Source organism: Aegilops tauschii, chromosome 7 (genome assembly GCF_002575655.3).
Source record: "Aegilops tauschii subsp. strangulata cultivar AL8/78 chromosome 7, Aet v6.0, whole genome shotgun sequence".
NCBI lineage: Eukaryota > Viridiplantae > Streptophyta > Magnoliopsida > Poales > Poaceae > Aegilops > Aegilops tauschii.
In genome coordinates, this window is record NC_053041.3 from 558892933 (window position 1) to 558916728 (window position 23796).

The following is a 23796-nucleotide window of genomic DNA, read 5'->3' on the forward strand; positions in this document are numbered from 1 at the left end:
TATGCAAATACTATCAAGACTCAGTTCATGATAAATTAAGTTCAATTAATCATATTACTTAAGAACTCCCACTTAGATAGACATCCCTTGAGGCATATGGTTACGTGATCCAAATCAACTAAACCATGTCTGATCATCACGTGAGATGGAGTAGTCTTCAATGGTGAACATCTCTATGTTGATCATATCTACTATATGATTCACGTTCGACCTTTTAGTCTCCAGTGTTCCGAGGCCATGTCTGTACATCCTAGACTCGTCAAGTTTAACCCGAGTATTCCGCACGTGCAAAATTGTCTTGCACCCGTTGTATGTGAACGTAGAGCTTATCACACCCGATCATCACGTGGTGTCCCGGCACGACGAACTGTCGCAACGGTGCATACTCAGGGAGAACACTTATACCTTGAAATTGTAGTGAGGGATCATCTTATAATGCTACCGCCATACTAAGCAAAATAAGATGCATAAAAGATAAGCATCACATGCAATCAAAATATGTGACATGATATGGCCATCATCATCTTGTGCCTTTGATATCCATCTCCAAAGCACCGTCATGATCTCCATCGTCACCGGCTTGACACCTTGATCTCCATCATAGCGTCGATGTCGTCTCGCCAACTATTGCTTCATCTCTAACGCATAGTGATAAAGTAAAATAATTACATGGCGATTGCATTTCAAACAATAAAGCAACAACCATAAGGATCCTACCAGTTGCCGATAACTTTTACAAAACATGATCATCTCATACAATAACGTATATCACATCATGTCTTGACCATATCACATCACAACATGCCCTGCAAAAACAAGTTAGACGTCCTCTACTTTGTTGTTGCAAGTTTTACGTGGCTGCTACGGGCTTCTAGTAAGAACTGTTCTTACCTACGCATCAAAAACCACAACGATGTTTCGTCAAGTTTGCTGTTTTAACCTTCAACAAGGACCGACCGTAGTCAAATTCAATTCAATTAAAGTTGGAGAAACAGACACCCGCCAGCCACCTTTATGCAAAACAAGTTGCATGTCTGTCGGTGGAACCGGTCTCATGAACGTGGTCATGTAAGGTTGGTCTGGGCCGCTTCATTCAACAATACCGCAGAATCAAAATAAGACGTTGGTGGTAAGCAGTATGACTATGATCGCCATAACTCTTTGTGTTCTACTCATGCATATCATCTACGCATAGACCTGGTTCGGATGGCACTATTGGGGAACGTAGCATGTAATTTCAAAATAAATCCTACGATCACGCAAGATCTATCTAGGAGATGCATAGCAACAAGAGGGGAAGAGTGTGTCCACATACCCTCGTAGACCGAAAGCGGAAGCGTTAGCTTAACTCGGTTGATGTAGTCGAACGTCTTCGCGATCCAACCGATCAAGCACCGAACGTACGGCACCTCCAAGTTCTGCACACGTTCAGCTCGATGACGTCCCTCGAACTCTTGATCCAGCAAAGTGTAGAGGGAGAGTTTCGTCAGCACAACGGCGTGTGACGGTGATGGTGATGTGATCTGCGCAGGGCTTCACCTAAACACGAAATTAAACAAATAGTTATAAAAGATAATATACCACATCCGAATCATAAACCGACGAGGGTCGACGGGGAACGATATCAAAACCATGGCACTATATATAACAAACAATCATACAAGTAAGAAAATTATATAAGTAACTATCTAATCATACAAATAAGATTATTACTATTATTATTACAAGGATAAGAACAAGAGGCTCACCAAGGTGGTGCCGGCGACGGGACAGCATGGGCGATTAACGGCGGTGAGGACGGGGACAGGAAGGCACTAAGTAAACCACACCTACACATATGCAAACTAAGAAATTAATTTGAGCTCAAATTGCATATAAATCAAATAAACTCTCACATAATTACTCCCAAACTATAACCCGCAAATCACTATACTTATAGAGCATGAAACGAGCTAAACTAGCAATGAGAGATGAAAGGATGAAGTTGCTAACCTTTTAGAACCCTTGGATAGATGGGTGCCTCCAATCTTGTCTTGGGAAAAATGAAGGATGAGCTCGAGCTAGGAGAAGGATACAGAGAGGAGAGAAAGGAGAGCGTGGGCTCGGACTGGACGAAGCATCTATATAGAGGGATATCTTTAGTCCCGGTTGGTGACACCAACCAGAACTAAAGATCCATCTCTAGTACCGGTTGGTGATGCCAACCGGGACTAAAGGGGTGGCGGCAGGCTGGGGGGATTAGAGGGCCCATTGGAACCGGGACGAGAGGTGGCCGTACCCCCGTCCGCTCCTAGCCGTTGGAACCGGGACTAATGATCACATTAGTCCCGGGCCCAAACCTGACCGGGACTAATGCTCCGGATCAAAGGTATGTTTTCTACTAGTGACATATGTACTTCTAATTAATTGTTTCGTACTGCAGGCCAACCATTTGGATTTTGTACTGGATAAAGCCCAAGTAAAAAAGGATCAGTTCATTGTATACATGGGACTCCAATTGATATTATAATCTTTAGCACATTCCCCTTTTCTCTTAGTTAATAGGAACTACCAAGCGTCGTGACGACTGTCCTAAATAGTAGATGGTTAATCTGTTGTGTTGTATCTGTTCGTAAATCTGCACTTGAGACACCAACTAGTTGTAGGTGCACCTGAGGTGAGGATATTGAATGAATCATCATTGAATCTCTCTACAGATGTTGTCTTTGAGATTTCTAGTTACTAGATGACCAGTTGCGCCAAATGACGCAAAGACCCGTTTAAAATCATGTTCGTATTGAACATATTTGCATTTTTTCAATAACCGTATATTTGAGTACATTTGGTAAGAACTTATACCCCTATATATAAAGGAAATTAAATGCAAATGTTATCTTAAGGTAATAATGCCACAAATTAGATCATTGGTAGGTCAAGATAGTTGAGCCTACAATTAGGAACACCGAGTAGCTGTAAACTTGCATTAAAAAAGAGTTAACACAAGTGACACAATAAAATGTATTTAATACATGAACTCGTGAACATTACCTGGGGCGGTGAAGTTAGGGTCTTTCGTCATGTGACGAGTGGTGTCAGGTGCTTCAGATCTATGCAAGGGTTCAACAACGATGACTGTAGCTCCAGGGCACTGGTCCTTAGGGGCACGTGCACGGAACTTTTTGACTATCATCGACCAGGTCAAGCGGGCTCCGGTAGGGAAGCGGCGACAGCGGCGCATCAACAACATAGTGTATGCAGTGGTCTTGGAATCTCAATGTATTTTTTTATCATGTTTTATATGCTTTGTATTTCCAGTGAACATTGATAATAGATCTAAATCATTTTCGGAAAACAATTGAGGGGTAAGATTTTGACCAATCATCACACTTGTTTATGTGAATAAAACCTTCCCGATAATATAGACCCTTTAAAAAGAAAAACTACCTGGAAATAGATTTTTTTCAGGGATTTCCCTGGCAATAGATTTTTTGTGCAGAAAACCCTGGCAATAGATGGTTGGGACCTGGGAGCACTCAGAAATGTGTTTTCCTAGTGGGCCACAGCGTTCACGGGTGGACGGGTGGACCTGTGGGCCACAACATTCACAGAAAGCAATAGCAGCGTGTCCGGTGTGTGAAGCCTCCCGCTGGTCCAAACCACGTGTGTCTGGTGTGTGTGGGTTTGCCTGTGCGCATGTCCTCCCACCGGTTAGCCACTCAGCGCAGCTCTGGACAGAGGAGATTGGTGATTTGGGTGGTGCTGGGTACGCCTCGGCTCCTTGCAGTGGTTGTAGGATTGCCGCCGCCGTGATGTTCCGGCTATTGGTGCTGCTTCCCGCGACTGCTTCTTGGGGCGCTGCTTCCCCGTCCATACGATCTACGCCACTGCTGTTCAGATCATCCGTCTCTCCCTTCCGTCTGCTCGATCTGCTGCTCTGCCCTGATCTGGTTTGTATTGTTTCATCTGGTATTGGATTTGTTGTTTGTTGTCTTGGGCTGGGTTCAGTAGGGTGTTTCTCGAGCAACGAAGTCATTGGATTGGGCTCTGGTTTTTGTAGAGATGCTGCTTTCGTGCTTCAATTGTTGTGGAGGGCGCCGTGCACTACAGAGGATGAGAGTGGCTGATTTTTGTGGACTGATGCTTCCCTTCAAGTTTAACTTGCTGCTTCAATTGCCAACTTTGACAGGAGGAGATTGATCGGTGCACCCACCGCATAGAGCCGAAGGAAGTGTGTCAATCTAGCAATACATGGAGCCGGCCAGCAACCAGCGACGCAGCCACCATTTTCTTACCTGCTCTAAGCACACAGTCAATTTTGTTTCAGATGGAATGCATTCAGCATACATGGTGGAAGAGAGCTGCCCCCGGGCCCTCACTACTGAACAAGCACGCCCACAACAAGCACATGGAGATCTTCATCACAGGGGTAATCAACTTCAACTTTACCACCTACATTACCATTATCTCACTGCTTGCTAGATCCAGTATATCGACAGCGATTCACCAACCATATAGCCATTAAACTGCATGCAATTCCTGTTTTCAGAATACTTGCCCAAATAATGGCTGCGTTGTCAGCTCGCCATCACTTTAAAACATGAGCTGCCACAATTGTCCTTTCCTCACACCACATATCTTTACACGATGCAATAAAAGAGTGGCAGTCTCATGCCTTGTTTTGAAATTTATTGAGTAAAAAATGGCACCTTGATGCGTGCACTTGCCAGAGAAGTGCATTCAGTATTTACCTACTTGAGGTGATCACATACACAAAATTAAAATGCAATGATCACATCACAGACTATAATTTGTTTTCTTAACTTATGCACACTGTACACCCGCTTTCCCAAATCGGCTTTACCATATCACCATATATCCAACCTTGGGTGCAACACACAACCTACAATTGGACCGATAGTTCAATAAGGAAGAAAATTTAGCACAAAGGAAGATGAAGTTTGAAAAAAACTTCCAATGAACACAGAAAAAATCGATGCCCGAGTGAGTGCCAATATCATCTAAAAATATGCAATATAATTGTAAGAGGTCAAGCCAGTCAAGTGAAAGACGTCTGTAACTACACAACGACACATTAGCAAACTTGAGAGCAACAGAATTACAATTAGTACAGTTTTCAGGGCAACACATAAGAAACTACATGACTATCACTAAGTGAGGAGTGGGTGGCTCCAAGAACTAGAATTAGACAAATTATACATCATCAATCATTAGGAGCTGGACCCAATAGAATCTTGTCTCCCGGTCTGCAAGCCAAAAAAATGCAGGTAGACTATTATCACATATGCAACAAGAACACCATGGCAATGGTAATAGATGATTGAGCGCATTGTAAATAATGGGGCGACCTCACCTCAAGTAGATCGCGTTAGAATAAAAACAACACGACAGTGGCGATGGCACTTGTTGAGCTTTACGTCGAGCCTTCGAGGCAGTCTAGAAGTGATGGCCGACGTGATTCGCCCTTGCAAGAAAATTAGGAGAGGCCATTACCCAACTCGATACATACTTTCATTTTCTATGTTACCTAGGAAGCAATTAGATCAAATATGTATATATATTTAATGCAATGCTCTGTTCGGTATCTGAATGCTCAAGTTGGAAAGTTGTGTCAGCTTGACAATTGTCAAATCCCTGCTGGAAAAGTACTACATTGATCTCAAGCTAATTGGTCGCCTTGAGGTTGGTAGCAAGACAGTGATAGACAAAAGTAAATCCATCAAAACGTGGTTGATGCAATTTTTAGAGGTAAATCATGGAATAGCATCCCACATATATTCACCCTCTAAATGTTGATCTTTATGAATTCACGGTTTCTAGTTCTTTTAGTTGTTTGTTAGTTCAGTTTCAGTCTCAGTCACTCAGTCGCTACTGTTGACACTTGTCACAAATACAGGAAAGTGGTAATACCGACATCGAGGGAGTTTGACTCCAGTAATGCATGTTATGGTGGAACAACTTCCCTCTTGAATTGGTGTGACTTCGGTCCAAAGTCCATGCTGGGATGAACGTTACGGCCTTGTAGTCTGCACAGATAGCACGGTTAGCCATCCAATATAGCCATCTAACTGTTGCACTAAGTGGATTCAGTTTCTCTTCCTTTTGTCTGCGTGCAACATTCATTTGCTGTCCCATATTATGTTCAGGTTTATGCAGAGGGACCAGCTCGACCTGGTGGAGCTGCTGCAGTTGCTATGCTTATTGGTCCAAATGCACCTTTTTCTTTCGAAAGCAAATATAGAGCTTTTCACATGACTCATGTTTACGATCTCTACAAGTCTCATCTTGCAAGTGAATATCCGGTTAGGATTCTATCACCTGTTTTTGTTTGTTTGTTTTAGGCATCTAAATAAACAAATTTCTCAATGAGATACCATTTTTTTGTCTATTTCATAGTATTATATCATCTGTACACATTATAGCTAGGTTGTTAATGGGAAACTTTGTCAAACATGCGATTGGGGACCACACGCACGCGCATATCAAGCCAACACACCATAAACGCAGCAGCAGCACGCAAGCCACAAATAGGCGTGTGGCGCAGCGCATGGGGAAGACAGAGACACAACCAATAGAGGCGAGGAGCAGACAGCCACGCTTGCTATCGAGCCGTTCACACTAAAATGGATCAAAGAGTAGGACATTTCTATTCTCAAACCCTCCCATCATAGGGAGTAATTATCAAACATAGAAACAAAAGGAAAAGAAAAGCAAGCAGTTCCCTTCCTCCATCTGTTTTTTATTTTCTTTCACTTATATACATGAGACCAACACACAAGCAGTTTAACTATTATAAACATAATTCCCAATTCAAGAACATGGTTGAATATTAGAGCACCGGCCACATACTACTCTTAGTAAAGTAAAACAGAGCATGCCCAGTCATGTTTGACGGACGCAGCTCGGGAAAGATTTGATTGTGCTATTAGTTAGTAGGTACATTACAAAGCTTGTTCATGCTAAGAACATCTACTATTAGATTCTTATAACCATACTTCATGTTTCTATTTTCTAAATTAAAATAGGTGATCTCACTACAGTAAAAAACAAACACATATATAGCTACATAATTACCTCACGAAGCTATAGCAAGGTAGTAGGAAAATATTATGCTTTCCTAATAATATTACCAAATTACAATTGACCGATTCTAGTCTAGGTTTTAAATTTGAAAAGGGGGAACAACTCACCATGCTCTTTGGTTTCTTCTTGGACCTATGTTTCCTATCACCAGTCCCCTCCCCGCCGTCCGAATCCTCATTGATCTCTGCAAATCTTTAAATGAAAGCATCCAAATAACCAATATGTATCTTCAAAATAGAAAAATCAAATTAATAAAAGCTATCTAATTGATGGAAGGAGCTTCATTTTATAATGGAATTCACTCTATCAGGCAAACTGTGATGTTTTGGCATCCACGGTCAAAACATCAATATAAAATTCAAATATTTAGACATGACAATACATGAGTCATGATGTCGTAAAAAGCAGAGTTTTTCTCAATCGTTCATGTGGGAAAAAAATACATAGTTGACATGCTTAATAATAAGTTAACAAAGATGACACCCAATGAATCAAACACTAAAGCTTTGGCTTCACCATAACAAATTAATCTTTGCCATGTGTACAGTCTAGCCCTCAATACCTGGCATTTCATTTTACAATGGAACTCTGTTATCCCTTGGCAAGCACCAGTAATGTAGCATTTACTTCTTTCTCGTGTACTCATGTTGGACAGAACAAATATTAGATATTAAAAAATCATGTTACACATGAAGCCAAATAAGCATTTTTGCATAAACCAAACGGATAAACTCACCCTGGGGTAGACTGCAATCGTCTGATAATCATCAATCAAGTATAATCTATTCAAACGGATTTGTCGATCAAAATATGACAATTCGCGTCCACCATGTAGCTTTATTAAGGGTGTTGTTCAATGTTGGGCTGCAAAGCATAAACACGCGTTACTACATTTAAATCTATGTTGCCGAAAAAATAAGTAAGCGGTAAGAATTATGAAAATATATAACACCCTTTGGCATGGATTACACAAACTAAAAAAGGAAAGGATGCCCAGTATGGACTCTTCTATATACGCACCTTATATTTCCTACATGAAGAAGAATAAGAGATGAACCACTAACCTAGCAAGCAGTCAAGCGAACCTGATGGTACTGGTCTCTTGCCGTTGAGGCCAATGCACTTGACTTGGAGCTGCGTGCTACTGCCTTCACACCACAAGGCATTCTTACTCTTGTTGTCCTGTCCCTCGAATGCAATGAACAGCAGGTATATACACCATAGAGAAAATGTAAGCAACTGAACATATGACATATCCTTCATCAATGCTTATATATAAAACTAAAGTTCAGGTTTTCTCACTGGCTCATAGACTTCTCTTCAATCCTTGCTTCTCATAAAGAGTTTTCCTCTCCCTCCAATGCAATGAACAACAAGTGCATACACCATAGAGAGAATGTTGGCAACTGAACATATGACATGTCCTTCATCAATTCTTAAAAAAAACTAAAAATGAAGCTCTTCTCATTGGCTCATAGCCTTCTCTTCAATCCTTGCTTCTCACAAAGTGTTTTCGGATTCACAAATAACCAAGGAGGCAACCAACAACATATAGTAGCACATAGCAGTAGCACAAGTAGAGTTAGGCCAAGCAGCAGGCAAGCCTGGCAGCAGCAGAAACCACAACAAACACATCTACCAGCACAAAATCAAAAGAGAAGGGGGGTGGGGGAGAGGAGGATGGAGCTCACCTGCATGAAGAGACAAGAACAACCAGAGGAGATGGGGGTGTGGATGACGGGTGGCTGGGTGGGCTTCTCGAGTGGACGGATGACGGGCGCCTCGAGTGGACGGATGACGGGCGGGAGAGTCGGCCTTCTCTACGGCTCATGTTTCTACTGTCGAGGACGATGGCGACGATGCCATGAACCATCGAACCTGCACTTGTTAGAAGTAGATGAGGAGAGGTGGCCGCCAAGCCACCATGATGTCTCTTTGAGGACAACCTTCTCCTCGCTAACCCTACCTGCATAAGAACAAAAAAAATAGGAAGCCATGAATTAGGAGATGAGCTCAGGTTACCATGCAAAGACGAGTAAATGGTGAAGAAATATCTCACCTGCGACGGGCTATGGGAGCCATCCTCGACCTCTCCTCCTCTACAGGCAGCCGTCCGGGTGGGGGCTCGACCAGGTGGGTTCTGCTGCAGCTCTACTGCCCTCACCGCAGCAGCCGCTCCTAATCTCCTGGCGGAGATTTGAGCCCGATCCAGAATCACTGCAGTAGCCGCTCCTAATCTCCTGACGGAGATTTGAGCCCGATCCAGAATCACTGCACGCAGCACCGGATGCCGGCGACCTGCGCCTGATCCGGCTGGATCGAACGTAGTTGAGCCCCTGCTGATGCACCTCGAGCACCGGGGAAGTGGGACGGGAGAGAAGGCGGCGGTGCGAGAGGAGCAGGGGAGGCGAGACGGGGCGGAGTGGTGTGGGGCTCGAGGAGGAAGAGGATTGGTCCTGGTGCGCTAGGTTTCGGGAGAGGATTGGACCTCGCTCTCGTCGCTGCTCCTCTAGTCCATCCCGTCAACTCCCTCCACAAAAACACACCCTCTGCTCGCTGGCCCCCTCAGCCTCATAACCCCACCCGTCATCCTCTCTTGAAGCGGCCACGAACGTGGAAAACAGTGGACGGTTGACCAGTCGTCAGCAGCCAAAAAAACACTGTAGCTACTCGATCGAGCGGTGGAAAACGCACAGCGCGCGCAATGCCTCCAGATGGGCGGGTACTCTAGCAGTCTTTATATGTCTCAATTTTTCAAGCAACAACCTGTTACACTCGGTACCAAGGAAATATAAACGCACCGTTCTCTTTGCCTACATGATAACTTTCTTTAATATATTTCTGTCTCGAGAATGCATTAAGACCAACATTCCGGAAGAATAAGGACCATCGAATTAATATGTATATGCATTTTATCAATCCCGAAATTGGGAATGGAATGAAAATGTATATGTTTGGACCAAAACAACATGCCAGAGGAGTTTGAATTTTCACATTTACTACATTCGAGTTAAATCTGGAAAAAAATACATAAACTTTAATGGAATTAAATCTGAAAACAACGAAGGCATGGAAAATAAGGTCTAGAACTCCAAACATGCAGTGCCATCTTTCTTGGACTCATTCCAGTATAGGTAGAAATAACTAGGAGTTTTGTGCACAATGGCCGCCAATAAGAAGGTTGCAAAATGCAAGAAACATGTAGACTGATTTGGACCAAAGATTTAAGATCCAACTGCACAAGTTTTGATTTCCTGTTTCCATTGGATACTATCTATATTGAGCACAGATAGAGATATCAAACTATGCGATACCAGACCCCCCTCAGCACGATCTTCCGGTTTTAACCGTTGTGATTTTCTCTTCAAGGAAAAAATTACTCTCTAAAATAATAACCATGAAATACAGTTATATAGTTGAAAAAAATCGTGAAAGAGAAGTCAATTTTGTACTATTTTAACTATGAAATTTAATGATAGTTCAATTATAACAGTGTTGAGGCTTCATCTTTCAGTTATTTAAACTGTTAAATGTGTCCATTAGTTAATTCATTTTCCAATGTCACGATTTATTTTTGCCCGGCATCTTAAGTAAATTAAACTACTCTTCTCAATAATTGATAGATGGAACTCATTTCATTGGCGAATTTATGTATCTACCAAGGTAGCATGCATTTGATTTAAGTAGCATCAAGTTGTAGAAAGTTAAGCTTGTCCTACTTCGAAACTCGGTTAGATAGTTGAATCATAAGCACCGAATAAGATTTATCGACCATTGATTTTTTTATAGTTATCCTTGTTAGTTAGTAATTCATTTATTTTACACCTTACGTGTTACTTCACAATCATGTTTTTTGCTAGATCCTCTTAAGCAATTTGAACTACTATTTGCCTATTTTACTAATGATATATGCTGTCAGGGTCGGCAATGGGTGATCTCAAGGAGTATGACGGCCTGAGGCCCATCTCAAATAAGGCCCAATACATCAGTCTTATATCTTATCTTATATATACTAATTGGAGGCACCTTTCAAGTTCTCTCACTGATACACATCATTAAAATTAATTACATTGTTGAATTAAAGAATTTATGGACAAGATAAAAGGAAAACTCACGTAACAGAGTTGTCATGTCGCCTAGAAAAAGGCATTTGACACGTCCAACATTGTAAAACAAATGAGGCACCTTTCAAGTTCTCTTACTAATCCACATCATTGAAATTACTTACACCATTGAATTATAGAATTTACGGACAGGATAAAAGGAAAACTTCTGTAATACAGATGGTCTTGTCACCTAGAAAAAGGCATCTGACACGTCCAACGTCGTAAAACAAATGAAGCAATTTTTTAAAACAAAAACTCCATCCATTCCTCTAACTTGGATAACGGAGTTGGTCATGTCCGTTAGGAAAAGGCATATGACAAGTTCAACGTTGTAAAACAAAGCGACTATAAGTCATTGTGTGCCTGGAGCCTACCAATGATTGTCGATGATTGATGAGTTCTTTCGGCAAAGCAACTATAAGTCGTTGTGTGCGAGAAGCTAATGATTGTGCTCACGAACTTGCTCGCTTCAGTTTCGAAGGACAAGAAACACAGGTGTGGAATGATAAACCCCCGGGCTTCTTGATCCCTTTTATTGTAAAAGACATGGTTGTTATTTAAATAAAGTCGCTAAAGTTAAAAAAACGGATCTAAAAAACCTCCATCCATTCGTCTGAAAAAAGGGAAAACCTCCGTCCCTAGAAAACTTAAAGAGCATCTTCATCCGGACGCCCCAAACCGGCCTCAAACGCTCGGGCGACCCTCACGGTCACTAACCGGTCACAATTTTTCGACCCAGACAGACGCCTCAAACGAGCCCCAAACGCCCGGGCTGACCGGCACCCCTCATATCCAGCCAAAATGAGGGGCTGATATGTGGGCGCCCGGGCATGCCCGCCACGTCAGACTAATGGCGGGGTCCCAGCCGGAAATGCCCGGAAACCCAGCGGTCCGAAGCTCGTCTCCTCCGTCGGACCGGTGGCGCCGCGTAGCGCAGCTCCACCGTGACGCGTAGTGCCTAGCCCGGCTATTTAAGTTGATCGGCGGCACCGAAACCCTACCATCTATCCACATTTTCCTTCACCTATCTGCCGTCGCCGCCCCTTTCCACTCCACCTGTCCGCCTAGTAGTCATGCCCCCATGCCGCCATGTGAGGAGCGGGCCATTTCTTACACCGGAGCGTCGGAGCAGATCTGGGCTAGGCACGAAGCCTGAATCGTCGCGGGGGTACCTCCAGATGCAGTGAATCCGGAGGAGGAGGAGGAGGAGGATGAGCCAGAGGAGGAGGATGTGGGGGACGCTGGCGACATAGATCTACAGGCGGAGCAGCAGGCCATCCTCGATTCCCTCCGGTCAAAGTTGGCTGCGGAGGCCAGACACTGTCGCCGGCAGGAGATGGAGGCGTAGCAGGCCGCGGATGAGGCGGAGATGCTCGCCTACATGGATGAGGTCGAGCAGGAGGAGGATGAGGCAGGGCCCTCCTACCCGTCCGTCCAGCCGGCGCCCGGCACCGTCGTCGTGGACATCTCAGACAACGAAGAGTAAATAGGGTAGTACATTGTATGTAGTACGTAGAATTACTTTTGCATGCTTCGTATGGATTAAGTGGTTGAAATATGAGAGGCGCGGACGCGTCCGATCACGTCCGCCCGCCTTTGAGGGAACGGATTTGCAAATTCCAGCTGTAGATGCTCTAATGAACGCAAGTCAAAAAAGAATCTTCAACGGAAAAGGGAAAACAAATCATGATGTGGCTGATTGCCCGTAAAAGCCTCCAACATTAAAATCTACTAGCAAATATGACTGTGTGTTGCAACGGGAGAACAAAATATCATGTGCTCGTCTATCAGCAACCTCATGGGCAACCGTCACTTGTGTGAAAACAATTAGAGGTGCTTATCTATACTTGCGCCTTTCCCTAATGTCTCAAATGAAAAATATTAATATCATAGATGTTCTTTTATATGAGATCTCATTAGGATCTATTGTCTTCAGTTAAGAAGTTTCAGCTAAAATTAGAAAAGGAGCTCAAGGTGGAGAATGAGAAAACTAATTGGAGAAGACATACCTGGTGATTAGAAGTTCTAGCTAGCTGTGCAAGCATTCATGTTTAAATTATAGATGGCGGGGCAAAGGATCAGTCGTCAAGACCACCAGCACTATTATGATTATGGGCCTTGCCATGCACATCTATCACGTATGAGGTCGAGGCCGGCATGCTGCCCGAGCGTGTCATCCCGCCACATGCATGTACTGTACCGCATCACGTCCACGCTATGTGTGAGTGTGGCATCATATAGTTGAGTGTATTCGCGATGGCAGAGACTGGTGTCACGGTTGGAGAACCCGGTCCATCGTGTGCATACGCGTAAGGCCATCTAATCACGGCCGTCTTCAGGAATTGGGGGCCCCGGTGCGAAATGCGAATGATGCCTTAAAATATGAAAAATTCTTGTAACTAAAATATTAATATGACTAAAGGATACTCTCATTTAAGTCATATAAACTTTAAATAGATGGTATTTCATATACTATTATGAAATATATCTAATAAGCCAACTATCTTCTATTAAGATTACATCAGTTGAAAAATAAACATATAAAATTTTATTAGTTAACTTCAGAACTGATGTGCATATACAACGTACTCATTAGCCATTAAATTATTGAATAGAAAAATAGCCAAATTAAATCCGCTTGATCTTGGGCGCACCTGATTAATCCGTAAATCGATCTGGCCTAGGCCCGGGCGCTTGACCGCCGGCTAGCAGCAGCTGCCTTCTGCTTTTCTTGGTGGCGTTGGCACTTGCTGGCGCTGGTTACTGTTTGATTTTTTGGGGCGAATTCTGCCGCCTGCCCCTGCCATCCTACTTCTTGCCGTCGTGCCTCGCCAAGTAGATTAGGGCAGAGCGCTGGCCGAGAGGGAGTTGGGAAAATGCTTCGGGGCATGCGATCGATCGCGATTAGGAGGGAGCGCTCGAGCGGTCAGACCAGGCCACAGGCCTAAAACAGTGCAAAGAAATTTAATAGCCTAACAAAAAATATACAATGTTGGCCCAAAATTGGAGGCCCCTGCGACATGGGGGCCCTGTGCGGTCGCACCTCTCGCACAACCCCCTGGACAGGCCTACATCAAGTCCAGCGTGATGCTCACACGGTCACACCAAGTGATCGTGTGCTTTCACGATGGGAGAGACCGGTGTGCAGTCCCGTGTCGAACACCTCAAACACCTCGATGACAATCTGGATGTCACGCCCGCGGCTTTGATATGCGATTGAGGCTAGAGGCATACATGGAGGAGGCGATAGCATCACGTGGGCAAAGTGGGCGGTTAGGGGACGATTGGGTCGAGGTTACGGGTATATATTTAACATAATAGCTAGCGTAGTCGGTTGATTATTCCGGTCCAAGCCAGACATGGAGGACGTAAGTGTCGATAGCATCTGTTACTAATACGTTTTTCATGCATCAGTTACCAATGCGTTTTGATCCTCGATTAATTTTTACGGGCACACGACGGCTCACATGGGACGGTAACAACAGATGAAACATGAGCACCCGCGTACGTAATTTTTTGTGCCATAGAAGAAACAGGTTAAGGCCCAATTGAGTAGCGAGCAAGGGATTGGTACGCTAACTTTCCATAGAGAGCTCCTATTGGATGCCCGTGTGCATCCAATAGGCGAGCTTCGCTAAAGCGGGCGCGCAAATGGGCCGGCCCATTCCCAAACTTTGAATGAATGTATAAATGTCACAAAAAAATATAATGGCATGTGTGCAGTCGAACTCCCGACAACCCAATGGGTAGATGCATTGCTAACCGGTAGAGGCGCAGCACTAAATGTAATGTACTAAGTACAGCGGCAATCGTTATTTCAATTTGTCAACATTTCTTTGGAAAAACGTGAAAAAAATCTTAAAAGTTGTGAATAATGCATGAAAATTATGAACACATTTCGGATCCAAACAAACTTTTAAAACATGGACAATTTTTGAAAAAAGTGATCAAAATTTTGAAATACATGAAGAAACTTTTGAAATGATGAGTATTTATTGAATTTTTTATATACGATGTGCAACTTATATATTTATATATGAACAGTTTTTTAATATACGCTGAACAATTCTAAAATACACACCATTTTTGTGGTATACACTGAAAAATATTTAAATACACATTGAACATTTTTTTATATACACTGAACAATATTTTAATACATATTGAACATTTTAGTGATATATGGAGAATAATTTGAATTTACAGAATGAAAATTTGATGAAATATGATGAACATTTTCTTGATATAGGGTGAGAAATTCCTTAAATACGACAAATATTTTCATCTATAAACACGCAAGGAATTTTGTATAATACACAAAAAATAAAGAAAAATAAATAATAAATAAGGAAATACAGAAATCAAAAGGAACAAAAAAGAAAACACAGAAAAGAAAAGAAACCACAGAGCATACGTGGGCCAGACCAAAATGGGGCGTCTGGAGGTCAGCCCAGTTAAATTTTATCTTTGCCTAAAAAAAGGTTAAATTATATCTGCGCTTTTCCATACTTGAGGCTGGACTTCCTAGCTTTTGTCAAAAGCATTGGCTGGGTGAGATGGCTCGTGCGATGCGTACGCATGACTCGCCATCCATGTTTGACTCCCACTGCGTGCAATTTTTTTTAGCAGACGGATTTTTTCTGAGTCTATTCCTAAGAAAACAACGGATGAACCAAAAGGATTTCAATCTTGGCCGTCAATCTCTATAATTAATATAAAATCAACGGATATAAAAAGATGACGTATGAAAAATTATGAAAGTCTCTGTCCTTTAATATTAGATATAAAATATAGATGTGGATATAGATATAGATATGTACTCTACCCCTTCAATCCTGCTCTCCTACCTATGGCCGGTGGTCGTGATTATTCTCTATCAAAGCAAGTGTGCTCGGCTCCCTAATCATGTTCCTCTTCAACCTTTGAATCGCACTTTCCAACTACAACAATCCATCATATATACTAATTACGTGTTCGACCTCGATCTTTGAATCTCAATTTCCAAGTACAGCAATCCATCATGCAGATGTACGTGATGCTGATAGTAGGTATGATCCAATCACGCAACCCAAGCATGTATATTCCCCTACATGATATTACCCCATGATATGTTGATTTAGCAGGTACAATCTACTCGAACATGCATATCCGGATCTCCTACTTGTATTCCTCTTCGACTTTTTAATATCAGTTTTCCAAGTTCTAACATATATATTCGATTACCTTATTTTTCTAACTTTTATTGAACTGAGTACCTTATTTTATCCCATAATGGTTCATTTAGAAGGAGTTGTACAGGCTGTTTGAAATTTGAAGTAGAAGGAGCCAATCGTCACAAGACAGGGGTTTTGCAGTTATAATTTCTTTTTTCCCACAATTGAATCTAACATACATCTCATTTATTTTTCTATATGCTAGCTCAAAAAATAAATCTCCCATGTGTTATAGATTCAATATATTTTTTAAAGGATTGTCAAAAAAATATTCAATAGATTTTTTTTCAAGGGGATTAAAGCGGATGTTTGTCAACTATGGACGTTAGTACAGACTAGAAGTTAGATAAAACCGCCGGCGCTAGGCAAGTAAAGACTTGGATCCAGTCAATACCCAGGATTAGGACCCTGATAAATACCACACATGTGGTACTAAGAGGTTTGGACCACACCACCGACAACGCTCCCTCCCCTGCCGCCGCATGTCGAGATGCACCCGAGAATCTCCTCGACGCATCCATGTCCCAGGAGCCCGCCATGCCGCGCATAGCCCTGTCACCCTCCCCCTCCCCCTCCCCCTCCCCCTCCCCCTCGGATATCTCCTCGACGCATCCATGTCCCAGATTTGTTTGGCACGAACAATTTAAATACGAATAATCTATCGCACAGTTCTCAGCCTCGTTCATCACAAAAGAAATAATGTGAGAGTTTATTGGTTACAAAAAGAACCTCAAATCTGAATAATATATGGCCTTTAAGGTATGAGAAAATCACAAAAGAAAATATGAGTTTATTGGTTAAGACAAGAACTTATAATTTGCTGCAGTATCACGTACATTGATATCCGGGGGTCCTCCTCCTTTTCTAAAAAAAAATCACGTACGTTGATATTGGTGTGCAGAAACAAATTCTATTATAATTAAACAAACTTGGTGAAATTAATTATCTGCTCTCCTAAGTTACAGAGGGAGGACTTCTGTTTAAATGTTGTACACATATAAAAGGAACATGCATCTTTTTTCTTTTTTAGGTAGGGGGGAGGAAGGAAGATATATGCTACAGTAGGGTACTTCATCTTATAATATTTTTGAAACTTATGTCACGAATACATGATACATGCAATAACTTTTGAATATATAACCATGTTGTCTTCCAATATAATAATAATATTATTATATAATAACATATTCATATTACTGTTCAGCATTTCTATTTTGTTTCAACTTTGTCATATTTAATATTATAAGTGCTAGCCCGTCTTGATGCTCGGGTTGATGACTAGTAGACTAATAAAATATGTTTGCAGAACATAAAACCAACAATAATAATAAGTTAAAATGGATTTGCTGATGGATACCTGACTCCACCAACAATTAAGTGTCAAGCAGAAGCAACCATCTCAGACGATATGAATTCTCAATCAGACGGAAAAGAGGCATACAGTATAGCAACCTTATGTATGAAAGGTCTAAATATGATACGTCCTACATAAATTTGAACTAATAGCCTAATAAATCCAGTGCTCGATAGATCCCCTTTTTATGTTGACTTTGTACTATAAGCTTATCAAAACTGGGAACCTCATTATTTCTGCAAATATTATGTTGGGCAATGGTTATGGATTTGGTGAACATGGTTCCACACGCACCCTTGATGAATAGTAAATTGGGAAAAAATACTAGAAAAAATAAGATAAATCTGTTTTTTTTTCACATAGTCAACTGGTATACTCACGTATGAAGTTTCACTAAGAAATCACATCCGTGGTAATCTAGGCAAAAATGACAAAATCGAAGCTATATTAAAAACACTGTTTAATTAATAGTATGGTCCCAGTTGTATTTTCTTCATTAAGAATACAATGGATGTCAATAGATCACGAAACTTCACACATGAATAGAATGGTCGACTAAGTTTCATACCTCAAAATTTCAGAATTTTTTCAATTTTTCCAGTATTTTTTTAATTTACTATTTATGTGGGTGCGCGGGGAACCATGTTCACCTTTGTGTTTTCGGTTGGACAATGGAGAAGAAGGATGAGGACCATGGCCAGATGGTCCATGAGTCAGCTCATATGCACACGAGAGATACAAAGCATCTTAAGAAGATCGTAAACTCAGCCCAGCTTGTTGAGGTGAGGTATGGGCGCTTTTGACCGACTGGAAAGAAAATATGAGTAACATAGAGAGAAGAGGACGAACGAGCTATCTACACAAAAATTCCACAGCAAATTCCCTTGATAATCTATATTTTACTGTTTTCTAGCGAAATTTAGAGAAATTATTCAATTAGAGTGGAAGTTTTGGTACCTTTAATTTGAGCTGAATGTTAAATGATTGTGACTTGCTTTTGGCATTTGACCGACAAGATATAGAAGAATATTCGCAATGGTCTCAAAAGTTTTATCTCACTCGTATTGTTGCAACCCATTATTGGTAATGTCGGTGTTGGATGAACCACTTTTGACTTGACTATCTTTGTACTTGTCAGTTTTATGAGACACTTTGTTATGGTAGTATTGATCATAATCAAACTTTTATTGATTTTTGAGGCGACTCATTGAGCCTTGAAATTGTACCCAGAGTTTTTTTTTTCTTGGAGCTAAAGATCATGTTTAACATGTGTGTCCGCCATTGTTGTATTCAGGGTGACTCGCTAGAATTGGATGGCAATATGAAAAGCTTCCAAAATAGGCACACATGTGCATATAATGAATTAAGAAATAAAATCATGTGTTTGAATTAGCACTTCCCAAATGTGGAGCATGAGTATTTATGTTGCATAATTTCTAAAGCATAGCAGATAGAAGTGGTGCGCTGGAGGCTGAGGTTGCGGCATATACGGAAGGAGCTGCGCTGGCCACTGGATGAAGTCGCGCACCATTTATCCTCGAAACAGATGGTGTGACTGCTGCATCTATGATGGGCGACAAGGAAAGGGATCGTTCACCCTTGACAGCGCTGGTCCAATGAAACTAAAAGGCTCCTGAATGGTGTACGCGACACGCGTGTTGTAGCCATTCGCCGGGAACAAAATGGTGCCCGCCATATGCTTGCCCAGCTTGGCCATCATACAGTACGCACTGCAGTTTGGCTCTCTTCTGGGCCTGTAGAAGTTGTTAGTTTATGTGCTGCTGAATGTATTGAACCATCCTGATCAATGGAAGTTTCCCATTCGCAAAAAAAAAAAAAGATAGAAGTGGTGCTGATGGGGCGCTCCCACCACAAGATATATTCAAGCTGTCATATGCGGTAGACAACTATCGTCATTTAATGTCTTCATTTGTTATCATTATCAAGGCAGGATGCCTAATGTGTCACATTCTGTCTCTCACAGGATAGGAACACAATGGTATTTCTGGTGCTTTAGATGAACAATTATATACACAACTTTGTTTTCCGGTGGCATTCAACTTGTCCTATGTTAGTGTGCATTCAAAACTATTCCTGAGAAAGTTTTCACAGTTAAATACTTTTATGAACAACTGTATCATCTCCCCTTTGATGGTTGTAGATTTCATTGGAAAATTTAAAATCCCACCATAGATTACTGAAGTGTAGTATTTTAAACAGAGACATTCTGTTGCATCGTAGGTGGATGGGGGAGAAAGGTTGTCCTTTTTGTGCCCATGATAGGTCTATTGGCCGTCTTTTGTTTCGGTGCTCTGTGGGAGGTTTGTTTGGGGTATTATCCAATGTGCTTCAAATGTTTGTGGCTCCCTTGAACCTAATACAACATGTTGTATTATTGCTTGAACGCCTCCCACCAAGTTGTTGGAGAATGATGGCGTAGAGTGTGTTTCTAGGGATAGTTCCCCATGACTGTCCTCTACGATTCATCTAATTTTTCAGTATATTGATGATTGGCTAGTCTCTATGGAAGCAACGGGCGATGAAGATCTCCGGCGAGGATCTAGAAAACCTGCGGTGGGCACGACCAAGGTGCTTGATTGAACTAAATGATGCTACCAGATGATTCAGGGAAGACACATGGTGGTGCGTCACTTCTATTTGCTTCGGTTGAGAAGTCATATATTGATTTTGTCGAAGCCTAACAAAGGTGTATCATACTGTCATTTTTTTCCTTATTGAATGCCCGCTCTACCTCGTTGGTTATAAGAAATGGTGACATGGGTGCACACGAGAGCGAGTTCACAAACTATGGCTACTGGTAGTCAATGCCCGTGTTCCTTCTTGAAAAAAAATCCAAATGTACATGGTTATTGGCACTCAATAATACCCTTTCTTGGGCGAATATCACTGGCGCGAGGGTCCTAAATTCGGTGGGGTTTGGTTTAATTCAGGGTTGTTGTGGCTCGCTAACTGGGTTGTGGGTCGACTAGTTTTTGTCCATACGCTCCTACGGATGTTGTGTTTACATGGCAATGACACTATGGTTTGTCATTTTGTCTAAGTCAAAAAGGTGTGCCATTTATCAAAATATTCCTTTTTCTAAATTCTCGCCTCCACATCTATTTATAAACCGCGATGACATGGGTGGACACATTAATGAGTTCACAAACGGACTACCAATAGTCAATACCCATGTTTCGTTTGGGGAAAAAAGCAAACTGCTAGCGTGAGCTCCCTAAGTCGGCAGTGATGAGTTTGGGTTTGATTCCCTCATGCTATTGCTCACTGGCACATGGTCCGCTCGATTTCGTATATGTTATCCTTTTTCAAACATCCGCTCTCTCGTAGGTAGTAACTGGTGAGGGTATTGGAGCACACAGCAGCTAGTTTGCAAACACTGGCTACCGCTCGTCAATGCTCCTTGTTCTTTGAGAGAAAATATTTTTTTTGTGACCGGTTGAACACAAAGAAAAACCTGCATGTGGCACCATGTTGCACATCCGAGTGAGCATAGGCTTACTGACTTTTGATAACAAAGGATAACCAAAAAAATTATGATCAACCTAAGGGGCTAATGATCAACAGTTTTATATGTTTGGACCAAAACAACATGCGATAGGAGATTTTATTTTCACATTAACTAAATTGGAATTAAATCTGAAAACAACACACATAAAATTTACTGGAATTAAATTTGAAAACAGCAAAGGCATGGAGTACAGGTCCGAAACTCCAAACATGCAATGCTAACTTTAATGGATTCATTTCAGTATAGGTACAAATAAAAAGGATTTGTGTGCACAATGCCCACCGAGAAGCAGGTTGCATAATCTGGTAAATATGTAGACTAATCTCGACCAAAGGTTTGTGATCCAAAGGCGCAAGTTTCGGTTTCCATGTTTCAATGAAACTGAGTTTTCCTTGGACACTTTCTCTTATTGAGCAGACAGAGATATCAACCTATGCGGTAACATACCTCCTCTTCACGGTTTTCCGGTCGAACTATTTGGTGCCCTCTTCAATGAAAGAAGTACCCTGTAAAATAGTAACCATGAAATTCAATTAGATTGTTAAAAAATTCATAATGTAAAAGTCAAATTTGTACAATGTTAACCATGAAATTCAACAATAGTTTAATCATAACAGTTTTGAAGCTTGATTGTTTAGTTATTAAAACTGTTAAATGTGTCGATTAGTTCATTCATTTTCTCACCTATTACTTTTGCCTAAACGACTTAATTAAATTAAACATCTCTTCCCAATAATTATTTTGCTACATCATCTTAAGAAAACTTTGCTCTACAATATAGCAACTTTATGAAAGATGCATACAATAAAACAACATAAAAAAGTCCTACATGAATTTGAACTAATATTCTAATAAAGCCAGTGCCCAATAGAACCCTTTTTTTATGTTGCCTTCGTACTAAGCATCTCAATACTGGGAACCGCATTTCTATATTGGACAACATAGCGACGGTTCAGCCAAGACATACACATGGTGGTGTCACTAGTGTGTCGATCGCGTCTGTTAAAACTAACTGTAGATCCCTACAGAGTTCTTTTGTTTTCTTTTAGCCCATGGGTGTCATGTATCAAATCTCTGATGATTTCAGGGGAGAAATTAAATCCCTTCATTACAAGACGAAAAGATTATTACTCGAGGAGTATGCGAGACTGTACCCGCACAATTCCTCCTCGCTCATCGGGGTCGGGTCTGCCTGCTGAGACGCTGCCGTTGCCGTCCCTTGGTCCTCGGCGAACCTCTTTGTCAGGTCGTCCAGGAACTCGCTCAGCACCGGATCTTGGATCGGTGACTTCGGCACGCAGCAGACCACCTCGATGCCGACCTTGTCCAAGCAACCACTGCGCGGCCCCTCCGTCCAGCGGACCGTGAAACGGCACGCGCACTGCTCCACGCCGTGCGCTGCCCTCTCTACCTGCATATTTGGTCGGCGCCTATTATTACCGAAGCATATGCGTGTGTTGACGAACGCGCTGAGTAGGACGAGACACGGAGGACTTACGGTTTCGAGGACGGCGTCGTAGTACTTGAGCTCCTCGACGTCGCCGTGGATATCGCAGGCGAGGCAGAGTTTGTCGCCCGGGCGGACATCCCCGCAGCGGGCGTGGTCGAGGGGCGGGCATTCCCGGCGGAACCTGGCGCGGAGCGCCTCGACGTCGCCCAGGGATGCGAAGTCAGCCCCTGGATTGTACCACTCGTCTGCATCCTCGGTGGAATTCTCGAACATGACGCGGAGCCAGCCATCCTGCACAACCACGCGCGCGCCGTACCACGCCTCGTCGGACCGCGCGCGGTACTCCATTCGGGGCCGTGGGCGGCGCGGCGGCGGCGGCGCCGCCGGCACGGTGGCCTTCCGCTTTCGCGACTTCGGCATTTCAGCGGTACTGTGGGAGTGGCGGCGCTCTGGGTGGTCGGTGGGATTTGGGCGAGGACAGGGCGGCGGGTTTCTCGATGTTTTATACCGTCCAGATTCTGACAATCTTTCTAGGTTTTAGGTTTAGCTTAGGTCGACATAATGTGCATAAACATCCCTCAATAAAAACAAAAACATAATGTACAAATACTTTAGGGGTATATTCCGTCCGTTTTGTAAATATAAGTCTTTTAAAGATTTCCATATAAACTATATACGGATGTATATAGACATATTTTAGAGTATAGATTCATTCATTTTGCTTCGTATGTAGTCCATTATTGAAGTCTCTAAAAAAGATTTATATTTAAGAATGGAGGGAGTATATCTATATACCTTTTAGAAAAATATAGTGTGTAAATACATAAGAAGATAAATTAGATACGGATGTATATATACATATTTTAGAGCGTAGATTCACTCATTTTGCTTCCTATATAGTCCATTATTGAAATCTCTAAAAAAGACTTATATTTAAGAACGGCGGAAGCATATCTATATACCTTTTTGTAAAGCAACACATTTATTCCTCAGATAATCCTCTATAACACTAAGAGCATCTCTAGCAGACCCCGCATCCCGCCCCGACCTGCAAAATAACCGTC

General features: G+C 42.2%; 2 protein-coding genes and 1 long non-coding RNA gene across 3 annotated transcripts; 1 reads left to right on the forward strand and 2 right to left on the reverse strand.

The window, feature by feature from the left end:
• Positions 1-3491: 3491 nt before the first annotated feature.
• Positions 3492-11105, forward strand: LOC109773494 (uncharacterized). The gene is made up of 4 exons (XM_020332188.4): positions 3492-3926; positions 4166-4405; positions 6144-6299; positions 11000-11105. The coding sequence occupies exons 1-4, from the start codon at positions 3492-3494 to the stop codon at positions 11036-11038; spliced, it is 870 nt and encodes a 289-aa protein (XP_020187777.3). The 3' UTR covers positions 11039-11105.
• A 10326-nt stretch (positions 11106-21431) lies between these two features.
• LOC109773506 (uncharacterized) lies at positions 21432-22687 on the reverse strand. The gene is made up of 2 exons (XR_012188519.1): positions 22437-22687; positions 21432-21788 (listed from the first exon to the last, which is right to left on the reverse strand). It is a non-coding gene; the product is annotated as an uncharacterized lncRNA (long non-coding RNA).
• A 2-nt stretch (positions 22688-22689) lies between these two features.
• LOC141020615 (uncharacterized) lies at positions 22690-23269 on the reverse strand. Its single transcript, XM_073504395.1, has 2 exons — positions 22749-23269; positions 22690-22693 (listed from the first exon to the last, which is right to left on the reverse strand). Exons 1-2 carry the CDS (start codon positions 23150-23152, stop codon positions 22690-22692), a joined length of 408 nt encoding a protein of 135 aa, XP_073360496.1. The 5' UTR covers positions 23153-23269.
• Between the last annotated feature and the right edge of the window lie 527 nt (positions 23270-23796).